The sequence below is a fragment of the Geospiza fortis genome, unplaced genomic scaffold (genome assembly GCF_000277835.1).
Source record: "Geospiza fortis unplaced genomic scaffold, GeoFor_1.0 scaffold162, whole genome shotgun sequence".
NCBI lineage: Eukaryota > Metazoa > Chordata > Aves > Passeriformes > Thraupidae > Geospiza > Geospiza fortis.
The window spans coordinates 7,657,639-7,680,155 of NW_005054316.1; the positions used below are offsets into that span (position 1 = coordinate 7,657,639).

General features: G+C 40.8%; 1 protein-coding gene across 5 annotated transcripts in view; it reads right to left on the reverse strand.

Moving 5' to 3' along the window:
* The window catches only part of TIAM2 (TIAM Rac1 associated GEF 2), a 135,721-nt gene that overhangs the window by 68,546 nt on the left and 44,658 nt on the right, over positions 1 to 22,517 (reverse strand). For all 5 annotated transcript variants that reach the window (XM_031056295.1, XM_031056297.1, XM_031056298.1 and 2 more), the window contains 5 exons: positions 19,413 to 19,524; positions 17,166 to 18,368; positions 10,982 to 11,417; positions 6,982 to 7,154; positions 5,746 to 5,970 (listed from right to left, as the gene is read on the reverse strand). In XM_031056295.1, coding sequence (XP_030912155.1) covers positions 5,746 to 5,970; positions 6,982 to 7,154; positions 10,982 to 11,417; positions 17,166 to 18,362 — 2,031 coding nt within the window. In that variant the 5' untranslated portion in view covers positions 18,363 to 18,368; positions 19,413 to 19,524. The remainder of the gene's footprint in view (positions 1 to 5,745; positions 5,971 to 6,981; positions 7,155 to 10,981; positions 11,418 to 17,165; positions 18,369 to 19,412; positions 19,525 to 22,517) is intronic.

Here is a 22,517-nt window from a genome sequence, read left to right on the forward strand (position 1 = left end):
GTGTCTCTGCAGGCTGATGTAGGGAACTCTGTGGATTGAGAGGAAACTTCTGCTGCTGTTTTATATGTACAGCTTTTCAACCACATTACAAACAACACCAAACTCTTTGCATTCCAGTCCCTGGTTCTCAGACGCAATTCATATTGTATCCATCTGGAAAAATGAGTCACTTGGTTTCTGGGGACAGGGAATAGATTTTTATTGTCATTACTTCCTAAAGAGAACTCGAAGAAGCAAAACCATCACTCTTCCAGAAATTACATTATTTTAAAAAACACTACTGAGATGCTATCATAACTTCTAGTTTAAAGAAATAAAGAAGGCATTGTAAAAGAGTACAACAACACTCGTGAAATTAGCAACACTTTATTCTCCATCTGCATGGTGACTTAAAAAAGGTTAAGAAATCTTCCTGAAATAATAAGACAATGGAGGGGGCTTTTTCAATAAATGTCATCATTTTAGATGCATTGGAAGAACAGAATTTTCATAATTTTTAACTGAAATAGACAGAGCTAATCTTATTCCCAATATCACTGACAGCACGAAATTGGACACGTGTGTTACGTCTTGTTGAAAATCCAATGAAAATTGGTGGTACCACATGTATGCCTATAGCTAGGGATGTAAGTAAGGAAGCCCATGAATTTTGTTATCCAGCTGCCCTCTCCAAAACCCAGACCACTATCCCTTTCTGAACAGGCTACCCCACCAGCTCCATTGTATGAGATAATGCAATACAACTCCACACTAATTTTTTATTATCTTATGCTAAATCTTTGCAAAACAAAGAGGGAAATTCACAAATCTGTAAAACAGTAACAACAGTGCAGAGAGAATGGAGATGATCTTCCCTAACCTTCTGTCTGCCTACTCAATTCACTTCCAGTCTACTACTGCTAAAGAGAAGTACTTTGCTAATGATGTAGGGAAGGTATAACGAAGTAAAATGTTACTGAAGAGTAACATCTGGAAAGATATTGAACCAGCCTCTCAGGAAGCAGAGATCTGCTTTAGCCAGTTCAAAGACCACACAAACTGAAGGTCTGTTCTAACAAGCTTGGACATTTAATTTTTTTTTTTAGTTAAGAGGATATGGAAGAATGAAAAGGTACTATGTATTGAGATTCCAGCTGAATTTGCATGCAGCAATGATGGCATGTGTTAGCAAAGTTCCCTGAAAAGACTGTCTTTGAGTGTTGTTGAGAATTTGGATTTCAATGTCAGAAAATATTTCATCAGATGTTTTATAGAAAGTTAAGACATGAAATTTGAGCTTTGTGGAGGCTGAAGAATAAATTTCCAGACCTATTCCAATCATCCTTCTTCAAATGTGAGAGAAAAGAGAAAGAGTCAAGCAAATTTTAAAAACAAAGCAGTGAAGTTATGCTCTTTGTAAAAAGCTGGAGACCACTACAGGGAGGGAGGGAGGGAGGGAGGAAGGGAGGGAGGGAGGGAGGGAGGGAGGGAGGGAGGGAGGGAGGGAGGGAGGGAGGGAGGGAGGGAGGGAGGGAGGGAGGGAGGGAGGGAGGGAGGGAGGGAGGGAGGGAGGGAGGGAGGGAGGGAGGGAGGGAGGGAGGGAGGGAGGGAGGGAGGGAGGGAGGGAGGGAGGGAGGGAGGGAGGGAGGGAGGGAGGGAGGGAGGGAGGGAGGGAGGGAGGGAGGGAGGGAGGGAGGGAGGGAGGGAGGGAGGGAGGGAGGGAGGGAGGGAGGGAGGGAGGGAGGGAGGGAGGGAGGGAGGGAGGGAGGGAGGGAGGGAGGGAGGGAGGGAGGGAGGGAGGGAGGGAGGGAGGGAGGGAGGGAGGGAGGGAGGGAGGGAGGGAGGGAGGGAGGGAGGGAGGGAGGGAGGGAGGGAGGGAGGGAGGGAGGGAGGGAGGGAGGGAGGGAGGGAGGGAGGGAGGGAGGGAGGGAGGGAGGGAGGGAGGGAGGGAGGGAGGGAGGGAGGAAGGGAGGAAGGAAGGAAGGAAGAAAGAAAGAAAGAAAGATACTAATTGATTTAATGACTACCCAGAATAAGCAGACCACCATCTTACTGATCCTTTTTTTTTAATGGCAACAGACAAACTACTTTTAGGTGGAGAACACATATGAAAACTTACAAAAAAGTATCTCCAAAAAAAGCATGTTCCTGTTCTTCTCACTAATGCTTCACCATTTCAGTGCCTGCAAGTAAATACACATGCTCCTAACCCTCTGAAAAGTTAAGAATTATATGCAGAGAAAATATGAATTACATCAGAAACCTCTGAATAGCTTGGAAAACATGATTATGCCAACATATTAAAATTTGAAGACAAAACTCCATAATGCTTTCAAGCAACTATTAATCATGCTATTGTTCCAAAGTGAGACATCAGGATAGACTTATGTACCAAGTACAGAAACAATTACACAAGGGCTGCAGTGGTCTCTCTTGCGAGATAGATTTTCCACCCCATTAAAACCAGTTCTGCAGGCAGAGGCAGCTTCACTTCTGACTTTAATGTGCAATATTTTGTTAAAAGAGCTCTCTTTGTTAAGAGAGAGATTATTATCTGAATAAATGCTAACAATCCCTTTCACTACAGGGCTCTGTATTCACAGCAAACACTGTGGTTTCTCTAGCAGGTTAAACATCTAGCAAAATTAAAAAATTTTTAAAGAAAGGCTTTGAAATTCATCTCAGCACCAGGAGATTTTCAAACTTGCTACCTTTTGTCCTAATTGTCTTCGCTTGAGGGGAGAAGTTACATGGTGGGAGAATACCATCACACACAGCCTATTTATTTCACATAGTAATAATAAACATACATGGCTGCAGGTAGCATGTGCAGACTCCAGATTTCCAGCCACATTGCCATCTTGTAGATGCTTCACTGATCTCTTCTAAACTGACCAGCATTACCAATAGCTTTGTGAAGGGCTACAATTTTCTCTTAAATACTTAAAAGTCTATTATTATTATGCCAGTAAACCCAGCTAGAGAGAATCCCTCATGTAAGCCACAAGACTGAAAACACTTCCAACCAGTTTGATAGCATATAAACAACATTTGATACCATATAAAACAGATTTGATAGCATATAAATCAACAATTTCTCTAGAAAAACAATGATTTCTTTGTCTTTGTTGTTGTTTGTTTGTTTGCACTTCTGTTTAGCACTGATTTTATCAATTGATTGCCTTCAAACTCACAAAATTTACCAGACAATACTGGATGAGTTTCTTTAGCCTAATTGCTGGACACCAAAAAAAAGCATGTAAAAGTATATCAAAATACCCACAGCAACTTTAGAAGTGCAGGTTTCCTTAGTACAACTGTCTTTCAGGTGGTAGAAATTGTGAAATAAAAAAAGGCTTTGCTTGCTTTTAAAGTCCTGAGAATTATTAAGCCTTCAGCATAGAAGTATGGGTGTTAAGTCAATACAGAAGTGAAAGAGCAAGTTGACATTTGGTTGTTGCTTTTCTGAGGAAGGAAAAGGAGAAAGGCTATAGAAATCAGAGTTTCCAAGATCATTCCCCAGTGAAAATAAATTCTTTTTATGTAAAAAAACACCACAGTCCTTCTGAACTCAATCACACTGTTTCCGCTGGCTTCCCAAAATAAATCACCAGTGACGATTTCCAGCACAGAATGCATTCTTAAGAAATACAGTATTGGCAATACTACGTAATTCAGCGTGGAGGAATAATATCTGCTCCATGACTGACACATCATCAAATTTACACAAAACCAAAACCAGAATTTATATTTTCTTGTTTCTCAAAATAGGCAGAAGACAACTAAACAACCACAGTTACTAAACAACTATAGCTACATATATGCAAACTATTCCCTCAGGTATGACATTTTCTCAAAATCATTACATTACTAAGTATATTAAGAATTCTCAGTCACTAATTGCATCAAGATTTTCTTTTTTCTTTGCAAAAGCCAATCTGAGACAACAAATTAGAAGATTAGGCAATTGAATTATCTATCTATTTTTCTCTGAAGTGACTTTGCCAGCAAACCTTAGGCAATTGTAAGGAGAGATTTTAAAGAGATCAAAGGGATCAAGAATGGAGAAAATTTGTGCTAAAAATTTATTCTTTGCCAACTACTGGATGCTTGCAGTGATCCATTTCATTCATTGTGTCAATGGTCTGCCCCCATTCAATGTTCTGAGACACACATAGACAGAAGATTAACAGGAATAAATCTTCTGCAGCCCAGAAGATGGATTTCAGTTCTACAGAATGAAGCCAATTTCTTACAGAGCTGGAAAACAATGACCATTCTTCAAGGACAGAACACCTAATTAGCAGATATTAAGATAGATCATTAATACTCTTCAGCTAACTCTAAATTAATTACTAACAGGCATATCCGATGAGGGAGGGATAAATTAAGCTAATATACACCAGGATTTTTCCTCAGTGCATCACATGTTACAAGCACTAGACATCTATAGAAATCTGTATATTCTTCTAAGTCTCAAAGCCTACTGCAATAAAAGGATGCTTAACATTTTTCCTCCTCCATTCACCTCACTCAGCTCTGGACCATGAAATAAAGTGACCTGGAAATAAATTATGAACATCTGAGCACTCAAAGAAAGGGCTTATGAGCATCTGCACTGCAAATCCCTACACAAACCTGCATGTTATTTGAACTCTGCTCATATAGCTTCAGACTCAAGTGTGCTACAAGAGCTTGGCAGTGACGTCAGTACTACTCAGTCTGCTCTTCATCAAGTCCAAGCCAGTAGAGTAAGAATTTTAAATATTATAATCATCAAATCGCTGAAACTACAAGTGTTTGGTTAACAAAAGAAAAATAATTATGCTGTATTGGTTCAAAGGAAGTAAACCTCATTCGCTACTCAAGGGGCCATAATATGCAGCATGAAGTACTGAGAGAGGAATAGTTACTCTGACTGGAAAGGCTCTCAAAGACCAGTCAATCAGTTCAAATTATCAGAAGTCTTCTGTAAATGGCCTAATAAAACTAAAGATACAGCAGCCTCAGTCCACAGACTTACATAGGCTAAACTACTAGACAAGTTTAGTGCAGAAGAAGCCATGGATAGCGAGGTTGTTGACTGAACACCAAGCACGTCTAAATAAGTAAAGCATCTTTTGCCTGTTACTATCTGCAAAACTGGGGGCATGGGCAAGACATCAACACTGCACGACGTACTTCCGTAAGGTATCCCTGGAGTGACTCCTGGTTCACATACCAGAACTGAGAGCAGAGTAAGGCTTCATGTTTGTTCACCACCACACAGACAATCAGGTGATCATTAGTCATGGCTAAATCTCAACTAGAAGCACGTGGTTTTGTCTGCCACTACACAAATAAAGTCGGACGGAGGACTAAGTATTCTTCATGCGCTGTCTTAAGGTGCAGAACAATACTGCCAAGCACCTACTCTCCAATCTCTTCTGCAATACAATAATAAATTATTCACAGAACATACTGTATATTCTGTGGTATGCAATGTAACAGCTAGATCTTATTAACATAAAACAGTAAAAATTAATTACATTTTCACAGAAAAGACAAGAAAAAGCTTTGTACTGTTGAAACAGAACAGTCTGATGCGCAGCTTTGAGGAGCCTGCCTCCTGCACTGCTCTGGATTGCTGTAGAAACCTGGCAATAATTACAACTACTGTGCCAGTTATGCCTAAGACAATTACTCTCAGGCCTAGAAATCACAAATAGAGACCAAAGCAATAATTAATGATAAATATGCTCTTATAAAAAAAATTGTTTCCAGTACCTGATTTTCTATGGCCTTTCTGTTTTTTGGATCGCTAACAATTGAGAGCTGCAACTCTGCCATCTTTTTCATTTTGCCATCCATGTCAATCTTCTGGAAGAGACTCTTGGTCTGATTTTTCAGCAGCCTGACAGTGTCCTCTTTCCCAAGCTTCTTTGCAAAGAGGGAAGCACAGGCTGAATGTACGGCGGTAACCCAGTTTTCCAGATCCGTCTGACTTGTTGCCTGTGAAACCAATCAATGGTGCAACGTTATGAGCAGGTAAGAGAAAAATAAAATCAACAGCTCTAGGGTATGAAGTGCTTGATGGGCTCACTGTTGTCTTAGGCACTTTATCTTAACCAAATGAAATAAAGTTTTCTTTAGAACTGAGCAAATAAAGGTAGTCTGAGATTTTCCTACACTCCGTCATGATTTGTCTCCAAACTTCAGCTTCTGCTTCTTAGACCTGCAAGGTCTAAAATCCCCAGAAGGACAAGAGCCACATAAGCTGTGGGAAAGATGTGACTGGCATCTTTCATCCCTTCAGATAACTAAAGTAAACCCTACCAGATATCAAAGACAAACTTTCTTCACTGCTGCAACAGCAGAGAAGATTTTATATGTGAGGTATTTGCTTACTTAAAAAGTGCCAAGTTAGTGGAGAGGCAACATCGAGGTAAAGAGAATGCAATCTGCATGAAGTATCTCTGGAGATATGTACAAGTGTGCCTATGAATCAACATGTTTCTATGCAGGCAGTTCCACAAAACACTGTTCTTTATTGACATTTCCAGTGGTGGCCTTGAGCAGCCCAGGTATTTTGATTATTTTTAGTTCTCTTTCTTGAGTATCTTGCTCAAGCAAACTCTCTGTGGCCAGCAGATTCAGGTTTGAGCACACTATTCTGTACGTGTGGAATGCTAATAGATGTGAAAAAAATTGAAAGAAAGTTGATTTTTTAGAAGCTTGTGATCAACCAGGTACCCAGAGCTTCTTGCAGATTTATGATCCTTGTTCTTTTTGTTTCTGAACCATAATTGACTGAGCGAACTGGTGTAATACCTGAAGTCATATAATATATTTAATATTATAATAGTGTAATGCAACAGTGCAGTTGTGGTTTTATTTTTAAGTCAAAGGCACAAGCATGATGTGTGTGTGCATGTGTACATACAATCATATAGATACATGTGTAGACTCACAAACACATCCTAAAATGGAAACAACCAGCAAGGTATGCATGCATCCTGTTACCTGAAATAGGTAGACATCTCCAAAAGAATTGCTGAGACAGAACACATTTTCTTTCTTGGGATGTTCTGGAACAGACTGAACTATACTGTCTTCTGCAAACAGGGCGTATCGAGGCAAACTGCTCTGCTCCATTGAGTTCCTTCCATAGGTCTCATAAAACAGTAGAGTACAGCCTTTTGCAGTTCAGAGGGACAAAAAAAAACACGAGGAGAAAGTAAGTTTTGGATCTCCCAACATTATATAATGTTTTTGTGAATTAAGACACCCTTCAGAGACACCCTTCTGCCTCTCTTCCCAAACAGATAAAAAAGGAAGATCTTCTACACAGAAAAACAGTTAATGATCAATTTGCCAATGAAAAGTTGAAACAGACATCTAACAGGGCCACAAAACACATTTATGGACTTAATAAATAAATCAGGACACCTCAATATGGAAGCATCCAAGGGTTAGGGTAGGATGGGGTTTGAGCAATCTGTTGTAGTGAAAGACGTCCATGTCAATGGCAGGGGAGCTGGACTAAAGGTCCCTTCTAACCCACAATATTCTATCAATAAATTCAGTCTATTAAAATTTTAAGGCATGTAGAAGAGATTAACTCCTGCTTAGTTAAATCAGCTTTTGTGTTTCTTTATTAAATTGAACCAACTCTCTCATAACAGCCACTTAAGAAATCTTCATATTTGTTGAAAAGATTTGCAGAACCCTTTGTCTTCATACAACATGCTTAGTGAATAAACTTCTCAAATTTAAACCAGATTTCCTTCAATCTAGCTGAAAATTGGAGACTCAGACAATTCTGAGTAATTAAAAACAGTTTAAAAGGGCTGAGTTTGAGCATGTTCAGTCTTGTAAATAGTGTAATATCTAAGGTATGAAGCTTGCATCCAGAAAACAAACTTCATCCTTGATGACGGCAAGCCCAAGTATAACACGTGGAATTACTTCTGGAGGAGAGTGGAGGAGACTTGATCCCAGCAGAGGACACTTGATCCTAGCCCACAGCAGTATGACTACAGTGCCATGTTGCCTTTGGCAGCAATGCTGGCTCAAGAAGGGCCTGTGCCCTCCATCCCTGACAGCCTTTCCTTCCTGCCTCGTTATAACCCACTGTCCTCCAAACGCACTGATTTGCCTGTTCAAGGGGTCATGGACTGAAGGGTACTTCTAAAATACCATTACAAAGGGAAACCCATATCAGAGATTTCTGATCAAATCATCCGTTGACTGAAAAGTTTTTAGAGTAAGGAATCCAATACATAGAAATACCTCTATACTACATAACTGCACCTTTTCCTATTATTGTCGAAAGTTACTGGCAGAATATTTGGGGTAAGAACAAATCCTATAGAGTTGGTCCTATCTATTCCATTGGGCAGTCCTCACTTTATCTTCTTTATGCCACTGAAACACTTGGGAGATCTCTGCAGCTGGAAAAAAGGACATGGTTTGTAACACTCTGCATAACAGAAATGTCATTTGAACATAACAGGGCAAACTAAACAAACAAAACCAAGTCTTCTCTTGTATTCTGCATTTTAGGAAAGTGCAGAAGTTTAAAGTTTTTAAGATTTATTTTAAAATATTTCCATATTCCTGTATTTCCCCTATTTGCTCTAACTCAAGATAACTCATGTTTTATCATGAGAATTTATATGTACACAAATAAAAAATTTTGAAAGGCATGTACGTATGCTTGGGTGTATGGAACCCCAGGTATATCTTTAGGTCAAGTCCAGTGATCCCTGGAAGCTGCTAGTTTCATAAGCTCTGTCAGACCCACAGGGACCGATTATTGTCCAAATATTTTAATTAAAACTTGAGCTGAAGAGAGAGAGCAAAGGGAAAGCAATTTCCTTAGTTAAAGGAAACTAATTGCACAGGACAGATGGAAAAGAGAGTTTCTCTTGGTACACAGTTACTATTCAGGCTCAGGTCTTGGTGGCCCTGAAAGTGGAGTAGAGGCCTCAAGACGTATACTTTTAAGTCTGGTAGGTAACTAGATGGTTATAAGCCTTCTGCATATTTATAATTAAATACATCTCAACGGAGTGCAAATAAACATGCTGTTCTCCATTTACATATTTAGAGTCATGCTTTAAAATATCTTGGCTATTTAAACTTCAAAAACAAATTAAATACTGATTCATTCAAAAATCTGTATAAAGAAAACCAAAGCAAGTGCCTTGATCTTGATATAGCAATTATGAAAACAGAATTATGCCTTGATATCCAGACAGGCAAGTTTATTTTGGAATCAGAAGTCTCCACAGGACAATAAAGGTAAGAGATCAAGGAAATTAGGAATGTATATTTAAAACAGCTAGCAAAGTGCACAAGACTCTGTACCATGAATGCAGCCAGATCAACCATTGAAGTAAAAAGCGTTGTATCTAACAGTTATAATGTTAGAAGTTAATAAAGCTTTTTACAAAGAACTTTATTGCTCCTTTTTTTGTACCTGTGGAAATTCAGGAACTAAGAAGAGACACAATTTTTCCAAGGTCACCAATAAGCCAATTTTATAGCCAAAAAAATGAACATGAAGCACCTAAATTGCTTGCCAGAGCTTCATTATCCCAGAAATGCACAAACTACTAGTATATAACATACTTCAGTTTAGAGTTTTGACAGAATTGTTTAGAAACTGAATTTTAGAAGAGGCAGATTAAACTATATTCACACTCCATAACACAAACACACACAATAAGAGGGTGGAATTCAGGTACTGTTTTTCCCTTTGTATGCCCTGCTTGTAAGCATGAATCATGCTATCTGATGATGCTATCAGGGCAAGTGATTTAAACTGCTAAGCCTGCCTACATTTTGATCCCTTGATAACAAGTCTCTGAATTTTTAGGCAGAATTGCCTCATTCTAGTAAGTTTGCTTCTTTTCAATCAGCACTATCAAGCAGAACATTACCAGGACTTGCTGTTCATTTTTCTTCAGGTCTACACTCATGCACACTTTTAAAAAGGGCAACCTGTGGGAAAGTTGCCATTTTCTCTTCTCTAGTCCCAGATATGATAGGAAATGATCAAGCTTGATCATTTCCTTGCTCATTAACTTAGTATCATATTTACTGAAAGACAAATCCTTTGGGTGCAATTCAAAATTTAAAAAAGGCATATTAACTCACCCATTAAATTTCCCTTCCTCCCCACAACAGATATTATTTTCCTTCTCACATTTCCTGACACCTGTACACGTCTCACAGCACCCTCTGAGCACCAATGGAGCACAACAATCACACCTGCAGCAGCCCCCTTGAGTGGATTCCCCTCCATGGGGCTGTTTTCACAACAGGAGCAGCTGCAGGAGATGGGAAGCTGGGCGTGCCAAAAGCCAGAAGGGGTTGGTATTGCTGGGAGCAGAGAATGTGGAAGACCACTCAGGGAAAGGAGGGAGACCTTCAACTCCTGGGAATGGTTCCCTTGGGCACCACTTCAGCTTCCCCTGCTCTGAACCACAGACACTTCTCTGTGTAAAGGCTCTGGCACCCGGGAGTTCACCTCTCCATTATATTGCCACCTAATGTGATAGAAATGAAAAAAACTTTTTTACAATAAACTACCCCATCCTTCAGTAAATTTCATAACAAAGCCTAAGGAACTGTGTGTCTCTAACAAGGAACTGGGCACCAGCAACTTCTCCTGACCCTTAAATTTTGGTTCAGTTTGGTCTTTGATGTCCAAAAGCATCTTCTAACTCCCCAGTCTGATGTGAACATACAAATTAGGAAGTCAGACAAAACAATTCCCACTATGATATGAAACACAAGGCTGCACACAATCCCAAAGACTTTGAGCAGCACCTCAGTTCAGTGGGCTGCCTAGGCACAAGCTCCACTTTAGCTGGTGGGTAGACCTTGTAAAGTTAGGTGTTATTTTCTGATCCCCCTAAATCTGGTAACAGAAGCCAGCATGCATGAAATGATGCTGAGGCACAACAGAAAGAACTGCTGCTGCCAAGATGAAGGATCAGCGTGGTGGTTTTACCTTTGAGTGTAACCCAGTACTGCTTCCACTTCCGTCGTGTGACCAGCTCCAGCTTCTTCTCCTTCTGCAGAGTCACCAAGGGTTTGAAGAACAGCCACCCTGCCTTGCGCACCACTCCTTGCTCTTTCTCATACAATAAATCCAGCTGCTCCAAGGAGCTAAGGGACTCGCCACTGGAGTCTTCTGTTTCCGACGAGGTCTCCGTGTTCTCTAAGTTCATCCTGCTCATCTCCAGCTCTCGCATGAAGTTCTCATAAATGTTCTGCCTCAAGGCATCACTGCTGACAGCATTGGTGGACTCGCTTCTCTGGGACAGGGTATGGCTGGAGCCAGGAGACCACAGTAAAGTGGAGAGCTGTGATGGTGCTAGTGTGTCTGTAGTGAAGTTGTCCATTCTGCTGTCAAAGTAGTCACTCCCATCTTTACACTTTGGCTCCTGTGCATAAAAGGAATTTATCTGTGATCAGTCACCACAGCTACGACCAAAAGACACACCTCATTTGTCAATTAAATTTGTTTCATGTTTAGCCACTTCCAGTTCCTTCATCTTTTCACCATTACATCACAGCCTTTGCCTCAGCCACTGACACCACCACTGTTACCATTCAGTTTTTTCAGCAGAACCCCATTAAACCCTATCCACTAATCTGAGCACTTTGGTAATTCCAGCATGCTTTGAGTAATCTCAAATTTCACTAGAAACTACTGTCTGAAACCTGAAGTACTCCAGGAGACAACTACATCTTCCATCTGAAATGCAGGCACCAGGTTTGGCATCTGTCTGAGTACAAGCAGGAGTAGCGTCACAACAGGTTTTTTTATTATTACAGGGTTTTCGATACTTTGGTGCTATCACATTTGTGCAAGGTGGCCAGGTTTAGCTTCAACACAACAAGGCTGATTTTAACCTCCACTTTCTATTTGTCATACAAATGGTGCTTAACAAACAAAAAAAAAGGTCAAAAGTAAAGAATATTTTAAGCTTGTTAGAATTGATCAATTGACTAAAATCTAATCTAAACCAATATGTGATTTAAAAAAAGAAAGACACACTTGATGACTGGCTTAAATCCAGTCTCCAGACTGCAGAGCTGTGTATTTTCTGAGCTGCTGGGAACACCCTGAAAGTTTGCTCATCCCATCAAGCACTGGCAGGCCTTTCTCCTAATTGCACTGTGCAACTTCATCCCTTGGACTGAGAGGGCTGGCTAATTTTATTTGAAATAATCAGGCCTGATGGTATGACTTCAATTTTGCCTTTGATATGGATGCTAGAGTAGGCCCATTTCTTGCCACTGCTTGTCAACGTGGGACTTTGTTGGCAGTTTGGACCTTTTCTCTTTTAAGCCTTTCCAAGTAATATGCTGTCTGATCCCAACTCTCCCAGGCTCCAGTGATGGACAGGGATTTTCCTACTACCCAAAACAGAGCTCCTTGGACTAACTTCACTGTTGAGAACCACACCATTCATCCTAAGAAGCCATTTTTGTCTTCTGAACTCAAGCGTTGCCAATGCTATTTAAAAGCAACCAAGATTTAAGAACCTAAAACACAAAAGACATGTTGCCTTTTGCAGTAAGAGTAGAAGGGAAGAAAAAAGAAGATATTGCAATAAACTTTTCAAGAAGTGAAGCTATTACTCTCAGTAATAATAAAGCCATTATACTTTCAAGTTTAGACTGTTTCTCTAAAAGCATTTATTTTCTCACAGACTACTGTACTAAGAACAAAGTAAATAAACATTGGTCTCCTGGGAGCTGTTCTCCCGAACAGCTTTGAAACCAGCTACTTTTTTGTTTCTTTGCTTCTTACTTGATGCTCTTCAAATCTGCAGCAGAAAAGCTGTGCTATGTTCTGGTAGCATCAGGACCTCTGGTATGCTGCCAAGACTGGGATTGCACACCCTCCCAGGCAATGCCAGACAAACCACTTTTCCAGCAGCAGGACACTGCTGCTTGTGGCCTCACAAAAGCCAGTTTGACCTGAGACCCACAGTCCCCTATAGTACATTGAACTTCAAGTCTGGCCTTTCAGATCACTGTCTGGTGATCCAATTCTCATGGTAAAGGAGCACCTTCCTCAAATCTTGTTGCAGAGTGTTAATCAGTGTTGCCCAGAGTTACTCCCTAAACATCAACAGTTTAACTGATTTTTATATGGTAAAAGGCACATGGGGGGGCAAACCAGGATAAAATCCCACATGTAATGCATTTATGCCACAAAGCAACTGCAGAACATGGATCGTACAACTGCGCTGGCGATCTGCATTTCAAGGGGAAACTGAAAGCTTTCTCCACCCTTGTTTTAATTACTTTGGTACTTGTGTGCCAAAATCCAGCATTTTAATTGTTTGACTATTCTCCAGGAACTGCTAGTGTCCCCTGGAAAACATTAGTGTACAGCTTATTAAGAATATGTATTTCTTTTAGTCCCAAAGCACTAGTAAGAGACACAACACAAAGCAAATACATAGAAGGGGTCTGTTGTGAAAACTCACCACTAGAACAGCAAACATTAAGGAAAAGTGTGGGATGCAACCTGTCAATGACCAGCCACTAAACAAATCCTATATTTTCTCCTTACACATAGAAAGGGTAGGAATGAGGAAGTACCAGAATAGAGAAAATGGATAAAGAATCCAAAATTAATATATACACTTCACCAGGACACCATCAATTGTATTTTCTTTTCCTAAAGAACTGAATTGTCAGAGTCTGCCAGTCTCTGTTGGTCCTTGAGAAGGCTGTCATTGTAGCAATATCTGCCACTACTGAAAAGGTTTGACCTAAGTTGCTGCTCCAGGTGATTTCCCTGCCAGGCGACTTTCTGCTGGTTCTTGCTCTGTTGAATCTAGTGATGATAGATCTCTGTTTCTGCTCAGCTGCATTCAAGGAGATCTCTCAATGTTTGAGATATACTCTGGAATAGCTAAAGACATGGCAAAAGACGAAGTGGCTAAGATACCAATTAGACAAAGTGGCACACATAATAATTAGCTGTAAAGAGCAGCACAGGAAAAACGCAGCCTGCTACATTCATTAGGAGCCATGCTAAAAGGAGAATCTAATACCAGTCCTCAAGTCAAATAAATACATTCTTTTAACGTACTTTTCTTTTAAATTCTCTTTACAGCCCACATCAGGGCTCTGGCTTATAAAGTCATAAAATTTTGAATATGATTCCTGAAGTGAGGCTATTTTACTTATCTCAAGAACCTTTCTTCAGAAGCTGTTTCTGGTGGATGGATTTTCATTTTACACAGAAATTGCTGATGTCCTCCATGTTAAAGAGCTGCACAGAGGTTACACCACCATCTTTAGCCATATCTGGCTGTGCAGCAAGTCTGCCTAAATTCTGTTCACAGGTCTCACATACATCACACACACTTTTCAGCTCACACACATTGAATTGCAACTCAGCATCACCCCAATGCCATTTCAGCACAGATTAAACTAAATGAAGATGTATGCTGCAGTGATGCATTGAGGGAACACTTTGGGACATCCTCATGCAAAGAAAACTAGGTCTTGGAAAAGATTATTGCAAGTTTTGATGCAAGATCTTTAATAGAAAGTAAATTCAATTCCAGGATACATCAGATCAAGCAGACATAAGGAAACATCCAAGTAACTGGACAGGGCAAAACCAAGAACTCCTCTGGAATATCCCATATGCAAATCTGTTTGTGGATGATTTAAAACAGATGAGGAGGAAGGGTGCCAGAGTGAAAAGGAAATAGATTTCCAATCTTAACACAGGAGACCAAGGAAAGTCTGTATACCCACAAATGCAGGCCAAGAAAAGACAACATTTCTCCCTTTAAATAAATCATAACAGATTAAAAAATAGGAAAGAATAACTAATGTAGAAGGTAATACTGACATCAGAACAAACTGTCTGGAACTACATTTACTCTGCGTATTAGCAAGCATTGAATAAGGCAGTCTGGAAGGAGCCTTCAAGATGGAGAAAATCCTACCTGTGTTTAAGCTGCAATTTGTTCACAAAGGGCATTAAACTCTACTGCCTTTCTAGTGTCAGGGGTCTGGCCTCAATATCCCAAGCCTGTGGCTCCTAGGCCTGTGCTCCCATGAAGCAGGGGGCTCGGCTGGTTTGTTTCCACTGGGCAGCTGGAGGGACTACCCAGCCACCACCGGCACTTAGGCGCACTTACAGGGAAATATTCCAGCTTCCACCTACGTTCAGCCCCAGTGAATCACAGCCAGTCATTACTAATGCACGGAGGAAGGGACGCATTGTTCAGAGCAGAGCACAGATGCTGCCATGACGAGATGAAGTCGCACAAACAGGGACCAACCATGTGACAGATCAGAACCTTCCACCACACTTCTGTCTTTCTAATCTAGAGGACCTGTTAAGAGTATAAGCACTACCACACTACAACCCAGCGACCCCCAGAAGAGACAGCAGGTTACTCAAAGCATGAAAGATAGAAATGAACCAATAAAGCCACACAAGGAACTGCAAAACTACAAAGCATTCACTACCTCCCTCTTACCCTTCCTGTTGCTGGATACTCGTTTGATTAAAATCAGTGACTAACCATTTCCTATGCCTTTTTCTAAGAAACCACCGTTTTTGGAGTTAGTGTTGTTTTCCTTCTACCACAATCTGATTCAAGCTTGATGCAATCTCGCCAGCCAAATTTCCTTGCTGCGTCTGAAGCCAGTGCACTGCACAGTGAATTCAAAATAGCAATGAATTGCACACCACAAATGCCATTCTGAAAATGTCATAACTAAGTAATACATACTAAAGGTCTGGGATGCAGAAATCATATGTAAAGTCTGGCAGTAAAATCCAGAGCAGCTACAGATGTTGAAATCAGTGAAGAATCCTGGAACACAGCACTGAGGCTCCTCAGCGATTCCAGGTTTTTTTGCCCTCTCTTTCACAGCTGAGTAAGAAGGTGAAAAGACAGCATCTGATAAAGTACATGAGCACCAACTCACAAAAGAAGTGATGCAGATAAACAGCTTTCATTTTCATTTCCTAGTTCTGCAGCCCCCAGCCAGGACGCACACCAGCAAACATTTTGCTAAGCTCATTTCTGAGCCTAAGGGTCTGTCAGAGCTTCGCATTGCAATGACAGATGCACATGGTTAAGCACAAAACCTGTCTGAATTTCCAGTACAGGAGACAAGAAACTTCTGAAGTGGCCAGCACATCAATGTTGCTGAAAGAGAGCATCCTTCATTTAGGGAAGCACAGTGACTGCTCCTATATGAAAAACACCAGGGAAGATTCAGGAAAAAAAGGGAAGGGAAAAAACCAAATATCCAAACCAAATCCAAAAATGGTCTCATCTCAGCTTGCAAACTCACACACAGAGACCAGGCACAGTCTGGTATTTAAAGAGCCAATTCTGGGGCCTGCAGCTAGAGATGAGAATTTCATTCCTGACCACAGGCATCCTAAATTCCTATTAATGGGATTAGTCTTGAATTCTTCTAAAGAAACATCCTTTCCCTCCCTCTTGCTCTCCCCTCCCATCTCCTTCACACTACCATCTCCCAGTGAGCCAGATGGCAACTCAAGTTTTTCCATCTGGTGAACTAAGCTGACACACAGGAAGGAGGAGGTTGCTCCATGTAATGCCTTCAGAGCATGTGGAGGCAGAACCAGCACCTCTGGTCAATACTGCTGCTTGCCTTGCTAGAAATGGACCAACAAGCAAAACATGAGTGTAAAACAGTAAAACAGACAGGAAACATCTGAAAAGATGCATACAATGTCCTCCTTCTACTGCTCCTTCCACACTCTTCAGATAATGTATGCTAATCCATAGCTCATATATAGAGAGAGGTTGTATTTCCATACTTGAAATAAAAAGAAGGTTTAAACCCCAAGTCACTTTTTAAGTAATGCAACAATTTCAAAAGCAAATTCACAGAGATATTAGGCCGCAAAGACTGGAGTTAACTTAGGAGGTGACAAAATATGAAAATAGGAAGGGAAAATTTGCACAAAATAATGTGTATCTTTTTTTGCTGCTGACATTTCAGAGAGCACCAGGGATGCAATACTTCTCAAAATTCCACAAATTACTAAATGAGATAAGCAAGTAATTAACCTGCAAAAAAGACAAATATCGTGTAATCACTATGCTTATAAGAGGAATATAAAAACCAACTTTCACACACTTAGGCTGGTTTGTACATACCTGCAGCTTCCTTTTCTTTCTTGAAAGACTTCCTGTCCAGTCACTGATGCGCCGCATTCTGTTCTTTAACGTATCTTTCTTGGATGCATCCTCACCGAGGGGCTTGGACTTTCTGCACGGGAGGGTGTAGGAGCTGTAATGTGCAGGACTTCCCTGCTCTACCCTGGAGGGAACATCAATGTCTGAGGCAAAGGAGACACGGTTGCTTAGGCTACCAGGAGTGTCAATATACTCATCAGACAGCCTGATCCCAGGTGGAGGAGTGCTTTCCAAATTTGTATCCTTATAGAGATCTCGGAGTGAGGAAAGAGATGAACTTTGGTTGAAGGACTTCTTCTTGTCACTTGCTGGGAAACTGGCATGGATGCTTGTATCTGGAGTGCTCCTGGTCAAATATGAACCGTCCAGCTCATTGATATCCCCAGCATTCCCCCAGAGAGAGTCATACCATGAAGACTCAGAGCTCAGGGAGCTCCCTTTACTAGACCGAAGCCTTGAATCGGTAGGTGACAGACGATGGCTTGAAGAACAATCTGCACTGGAGTTCCTCCTGACATCAAGCAGGTTATTTGGCTTAGATTCCAAGGCAGGGGAATACCTCAGCAACTGCACTGGCCCACTGGACTCCTCGGTTGGTACCTTGCTGTTGTTGCTGTTGTGGAACTCGACCCTCAAGCAACCGTCCAGCTTCCCCAGAGTTTTAATGAGAACTTTAGGACTCCTTCTGTCCTCTGATGGAGAGGTTGATGCAAAACTCTCATTCTTTCCATAGCAATTTAAAATGTGGCCATTGCATTCTCGAGAGGCAGCATGATTACTTCCAGCTTGGAGGCCAATATAGTGGAAACCATTCTCTGGCAAAAACATCATGTTATTCCCTTGGCAGTAGTCCCCTGAGGCATTTGTCCTGTGTTTGGCATGGACATTGCTTTTGGAGACCTTCATCACAGTGTCACCAAGTCTAGAGGAATAAGGCTGACTACTCTTGAAGTGTGAAAGGCAGCTTCTGGCAAGGGACCTTGATTTGTAGTTTGAGCCGCTGCTGGTATGTCCCCATCCATGCATAGAGCAAGACTTTTCATCTTTAGCATGAATGCTGCGAATTTTCAGAGAGCAAGGCTTTTGCTTGGCACCAGCTGTAGTAGCAGCATGATTTTTTGATCCCTGAAGACTGTATTGGCTTTCTGAATTCCCCATTTTCCACTAAATTAAGAAAAGTTTCATTAGAAACAATGGCTAAAAGAGCAAAAAGTAACAGGCCACTTTTACCCTCTACACAGGAAAATGCCTATTTAAAAAATGATATGAAACAATTGTTTCAAAAAAAAGCTATTAAATAGCCATGTACAACATTAAATTCATAACTGAACTTATTTTAGGGGCAAGCTAGAAAACCCTATTTTCTCTGTGGTTCATTACCCCTCTGTTATAAAGCTGGAATCTAACTCCATTGAAATCATGTCAACACCTTCCTCCACCCACACCCTTGGCAACATCCTTTTCTTATAACTTACAAAATCTCTGGCTCCCAAGAACAATGGCATAATGAAAGGGAGACAGCAAGATAATCATAACTTAGATGTAAAGTGAACTGTACTTTCAGAGAAATCCCTTCTGCCAGCAGACAAGCCCACTGCAGTTTCAGCTTGACTGATTTCTTTGCACCCAAGTGTTGCCTCAATAAAATGTTCAGTAAACTCCAGCTATGTGTTTAAATGAAGCTAATCTAGGAGAAAGGAAAAAAAAATGCCAAAAATCAGACAAAAAATAATTTGGTTAGCAAACAGCCTCATCTTCCACTACAGCACAAAACTGCATTATGTTCACTCAGCACAGCACAGTTCCATAGTTTGCTTGGTGAAATGCTCTTCAGTTTTTCATAGTGTCTGCAGTGAACAGCACACACTGGAGCAGTTAAATTGCCCCACTGAGGTGACTGAAGATTTCAAACCTGCATAAAGTGCACCCCAAAGTAAAAAAGACAGTTCTGTTCTTTTTGTAACTCAGAATGAATCTCCAGTGTTTGTAACATACAGAATGCTTTTTCCATCAGCGCTACGCTTCTTCACACACGGAATCTCAGACTATCACCTGGAGGAGGATACCCTGCTGCCTCATTAAAAAATTGTCAAAACAAGCCACAGCAAAATCATAAACCTATCTTCTGGAGTTTCTATGTTTTAACATCCCTACTTCAAGCCCTTAGCACTTTTAGATTAAAATCACAGTATGAAAGAAAGAGCAAACCTGTAGGAACGTTCTCAAACACAGGCACGGTTAGCAGTCAGTATGCTCTGCATTGTCTTCGTGGCCAGCCACTATGCTTGCCAAAACCAGAATGGAGCTGCACACAGCCTTCCTAGAAAACACCAAAAGAACAAAAAAGGGTTTTCAGTCAAATACAACTTACACTTTACTCCAACTGTATGTAAAATGAATAAAAAAGAAAAAAACCCAAAAGTTACAAATTAAGAGAAATTCGATGAGGGGGATTCCTGGAATTTAGACATACATTTTTACAAGCATACTTTAACAATTGACATCGAATTAGTAGAAATAAGTCATTGAGTAAACGTTTCATTTTCTCTCCTCTTTGTTTGTCTTTCTCTCCTCTCACTGATGAGCCAGGACAAACTCTCATCCCTCTCAAGTTTTCCTTTTGGGAGACCAATTACAGTTCACAGTATTGTGCAATGGTCCATTACAATGTGGACCACACTGATCAGAGCAATGTCCCACAGCATCTGTTTATCTTTCCCCATGCCTGGATTCCAACCATTACCTTTGCAGTGAAAGGCCACCATGAAATTCACTCCAGCAGCCACTCAGTAACCTCCCTCTTTAGGTTTGTTCTGATTTTAAGTTAATCTGCCGGTAAACAAGTAAAAGGCTGCACCAAGCATTGTACAGACCCCAAGGTAACAAGACCCAAGCTCTTCCTAACCCTCTGAAAGTATTGGCTCTTCACTTAGTACACAAAGACTACAACTCAAAGCTAAAGGACCAAATCTGGATTTCATAGATCACACCAGCAGCATAGGGATTGAAACACTTTACATAAAAGAAGTAGTATAAAATGTTAGACTAAGTTTTGGAACACACAGTTAAGTTACAAACCATTTTTAACACATAACCACCAAAATTTTTCCTTTCTGCCTAAATTCCATGGCTTCTGTTAATCATTTTCAATTGAATAGCTACTTGATTTGAACATGCTGGATTTTGTTCTCGTTGACTCTTTTTGTGGCTATCTACTGTATAAGAACCTTGAAAGAGTTTACATTAATTCATTGGTATGTAGCTAACCTTACCAAAAGCAAAGGTAAATGTTGCCAACTAGAACTAGAAACAGTCTTAACAGCAAGCCTAGAAAAATGTTAGCAAATAAATCACTTGGAAGAGACAGATCATGATAGAGATGCTCCAGACCTATAAACATGAATTAATGCCTGTTATCACAAAGATATCTGATAAAACGGAAAAGCCACAGAAATTTCATCTTATACTCAAAAAAGAAAAAAAATCTGTAATTTTCTTACTCTCTCTAACAATTTGGATGTCTGCTATTTATGATACCCTTGCCTGTGCAAGTTTGATTTGCCTACGCTGCTAAGTGTACTCCTCTATGTGTCATATGCAACTTGGATTGAACAAAAAGACTATTGATTCAAGGTTAGCAGAAGACAACACACAAACTTCCTAAGCTCCAAGCTCCTGAACAAATTGCCAACATCCAGCAGTATTGTCGTCCTATATCCAAGAGGCACAGACCACAAACAAGCAGTGAGTTTACATTCAGAATTCATCGTCTGAGAGCAAAAAGTACATTCAACAAGAGACCTTTGAGGGGCTAATATCTATTCATAAGGAAACATTGAACTCAATTTGCCTCAAGAAACAGGCAAAAAGACCATCTGGTCTCCATAGTGATTGTGCAATGGTTAGGTAATCCTTTTAACAAAGTAGGTAGTGAGCAAGCTGCTGTCATGAACCTCAAAAGACAGACCTTCAATTTGTCAAGGCTCGAGCCGTGCCTACCAGGGTCCATTGTACGTGTCTCCAACACACAGGCCACACAATGGGTGAGAGAATACATTTATCTCAGGGTACAATGTCTACAAAACAGTGTCTCAGTCTGTGCAGGAACCAGTCTGCACTGCAGCAGAACAGTCAATAAATTCCATAGAAATAGCCCCAAGGGATTTTTCTCAGCATCCCAGCCATTCAGAAAGCTACCGTGGGCTCAACGTCCACACACATTGCGATAACCCAACGGGGCATCTCTGGGGCTGCACAAAGACCATCACTGCCCTGAAAATCAGCTGTCATGCTTTTCTCTTGCCTCTCACTTGTGTGAAGCAATTTTATTTCTGTTATCTACAATTAGCGGAGGAAGAGCAGAGCAAGTCAGCTTATACCCAAAGACTGCATGACACAGGGTCAGGGTGGTGATCATGGACAAACTCTGGCTGTGCTCACTCCAAACACTCAAGTGTTTTACACTATTTGATCTGTGGAAGCCCTGGAAATTACAGTGCAGGGGACAGAGCTCAGCTTCAGCTGTATTTCTCACAGCTACCCACTGCTGCAGAAGACATGCTTTTCTCGCTTCCTATGCAGAGGGATGAATACTTCTTGTGAGCAAAACCAGTTTCTATGAATATTTTCAGCAATTATAATCAGCATAATTAGAAAGCAGCTCACCGTGCCTGAAGATGACTATTAAGAGTTTATTTGCTTTCAATTATAACCACATTCCCTAAAAAAGAAGTTTTCAATCTTCATCCCGGTTCCCCTTGACACATTCAAAAAAAGCCAGCTATGCAAACATACTAATCCGGGAACCCCACCACCCCCACCACACCCAAACATTAACAACAGTTGTAACCCTAGAGCTAAAAATGTATTTCCCCACCTTGGGGCTTCTCCACATAAAGTTCTCCTAGACTCTTTTCACTTCACAACACAAACACACAAGCTCAGGAGCTGTTTTGGAGAAGTGCCTGCTACCTCTATTCCCTCATTAATACCACCACAGCTGGACTGCTTTACAAATGCTAGAGGAGAAAATGACTTTCTTTAAGGGAGCACAAGTACAAGAAGTGCTCAGCAATTGCAGGGGTGCTTTCCTCTCCAGTCTTAATCTCTCAAAGGTTTTCCAAACTTTGCTCACTAACCATATTTCAAGCAAAACTGAATCATAATATTAATATTCCAGTAGTAGGTTTGCTTATGAGATATAACAAGGAATTATTGTGTTATGAATTGGTGGGAGATATGAGTCAAGGGAGACAGGCTCCTGCACTGCTCTCATCTGCTATAGCAGGAACACATACCAAACATGGTTTTGCT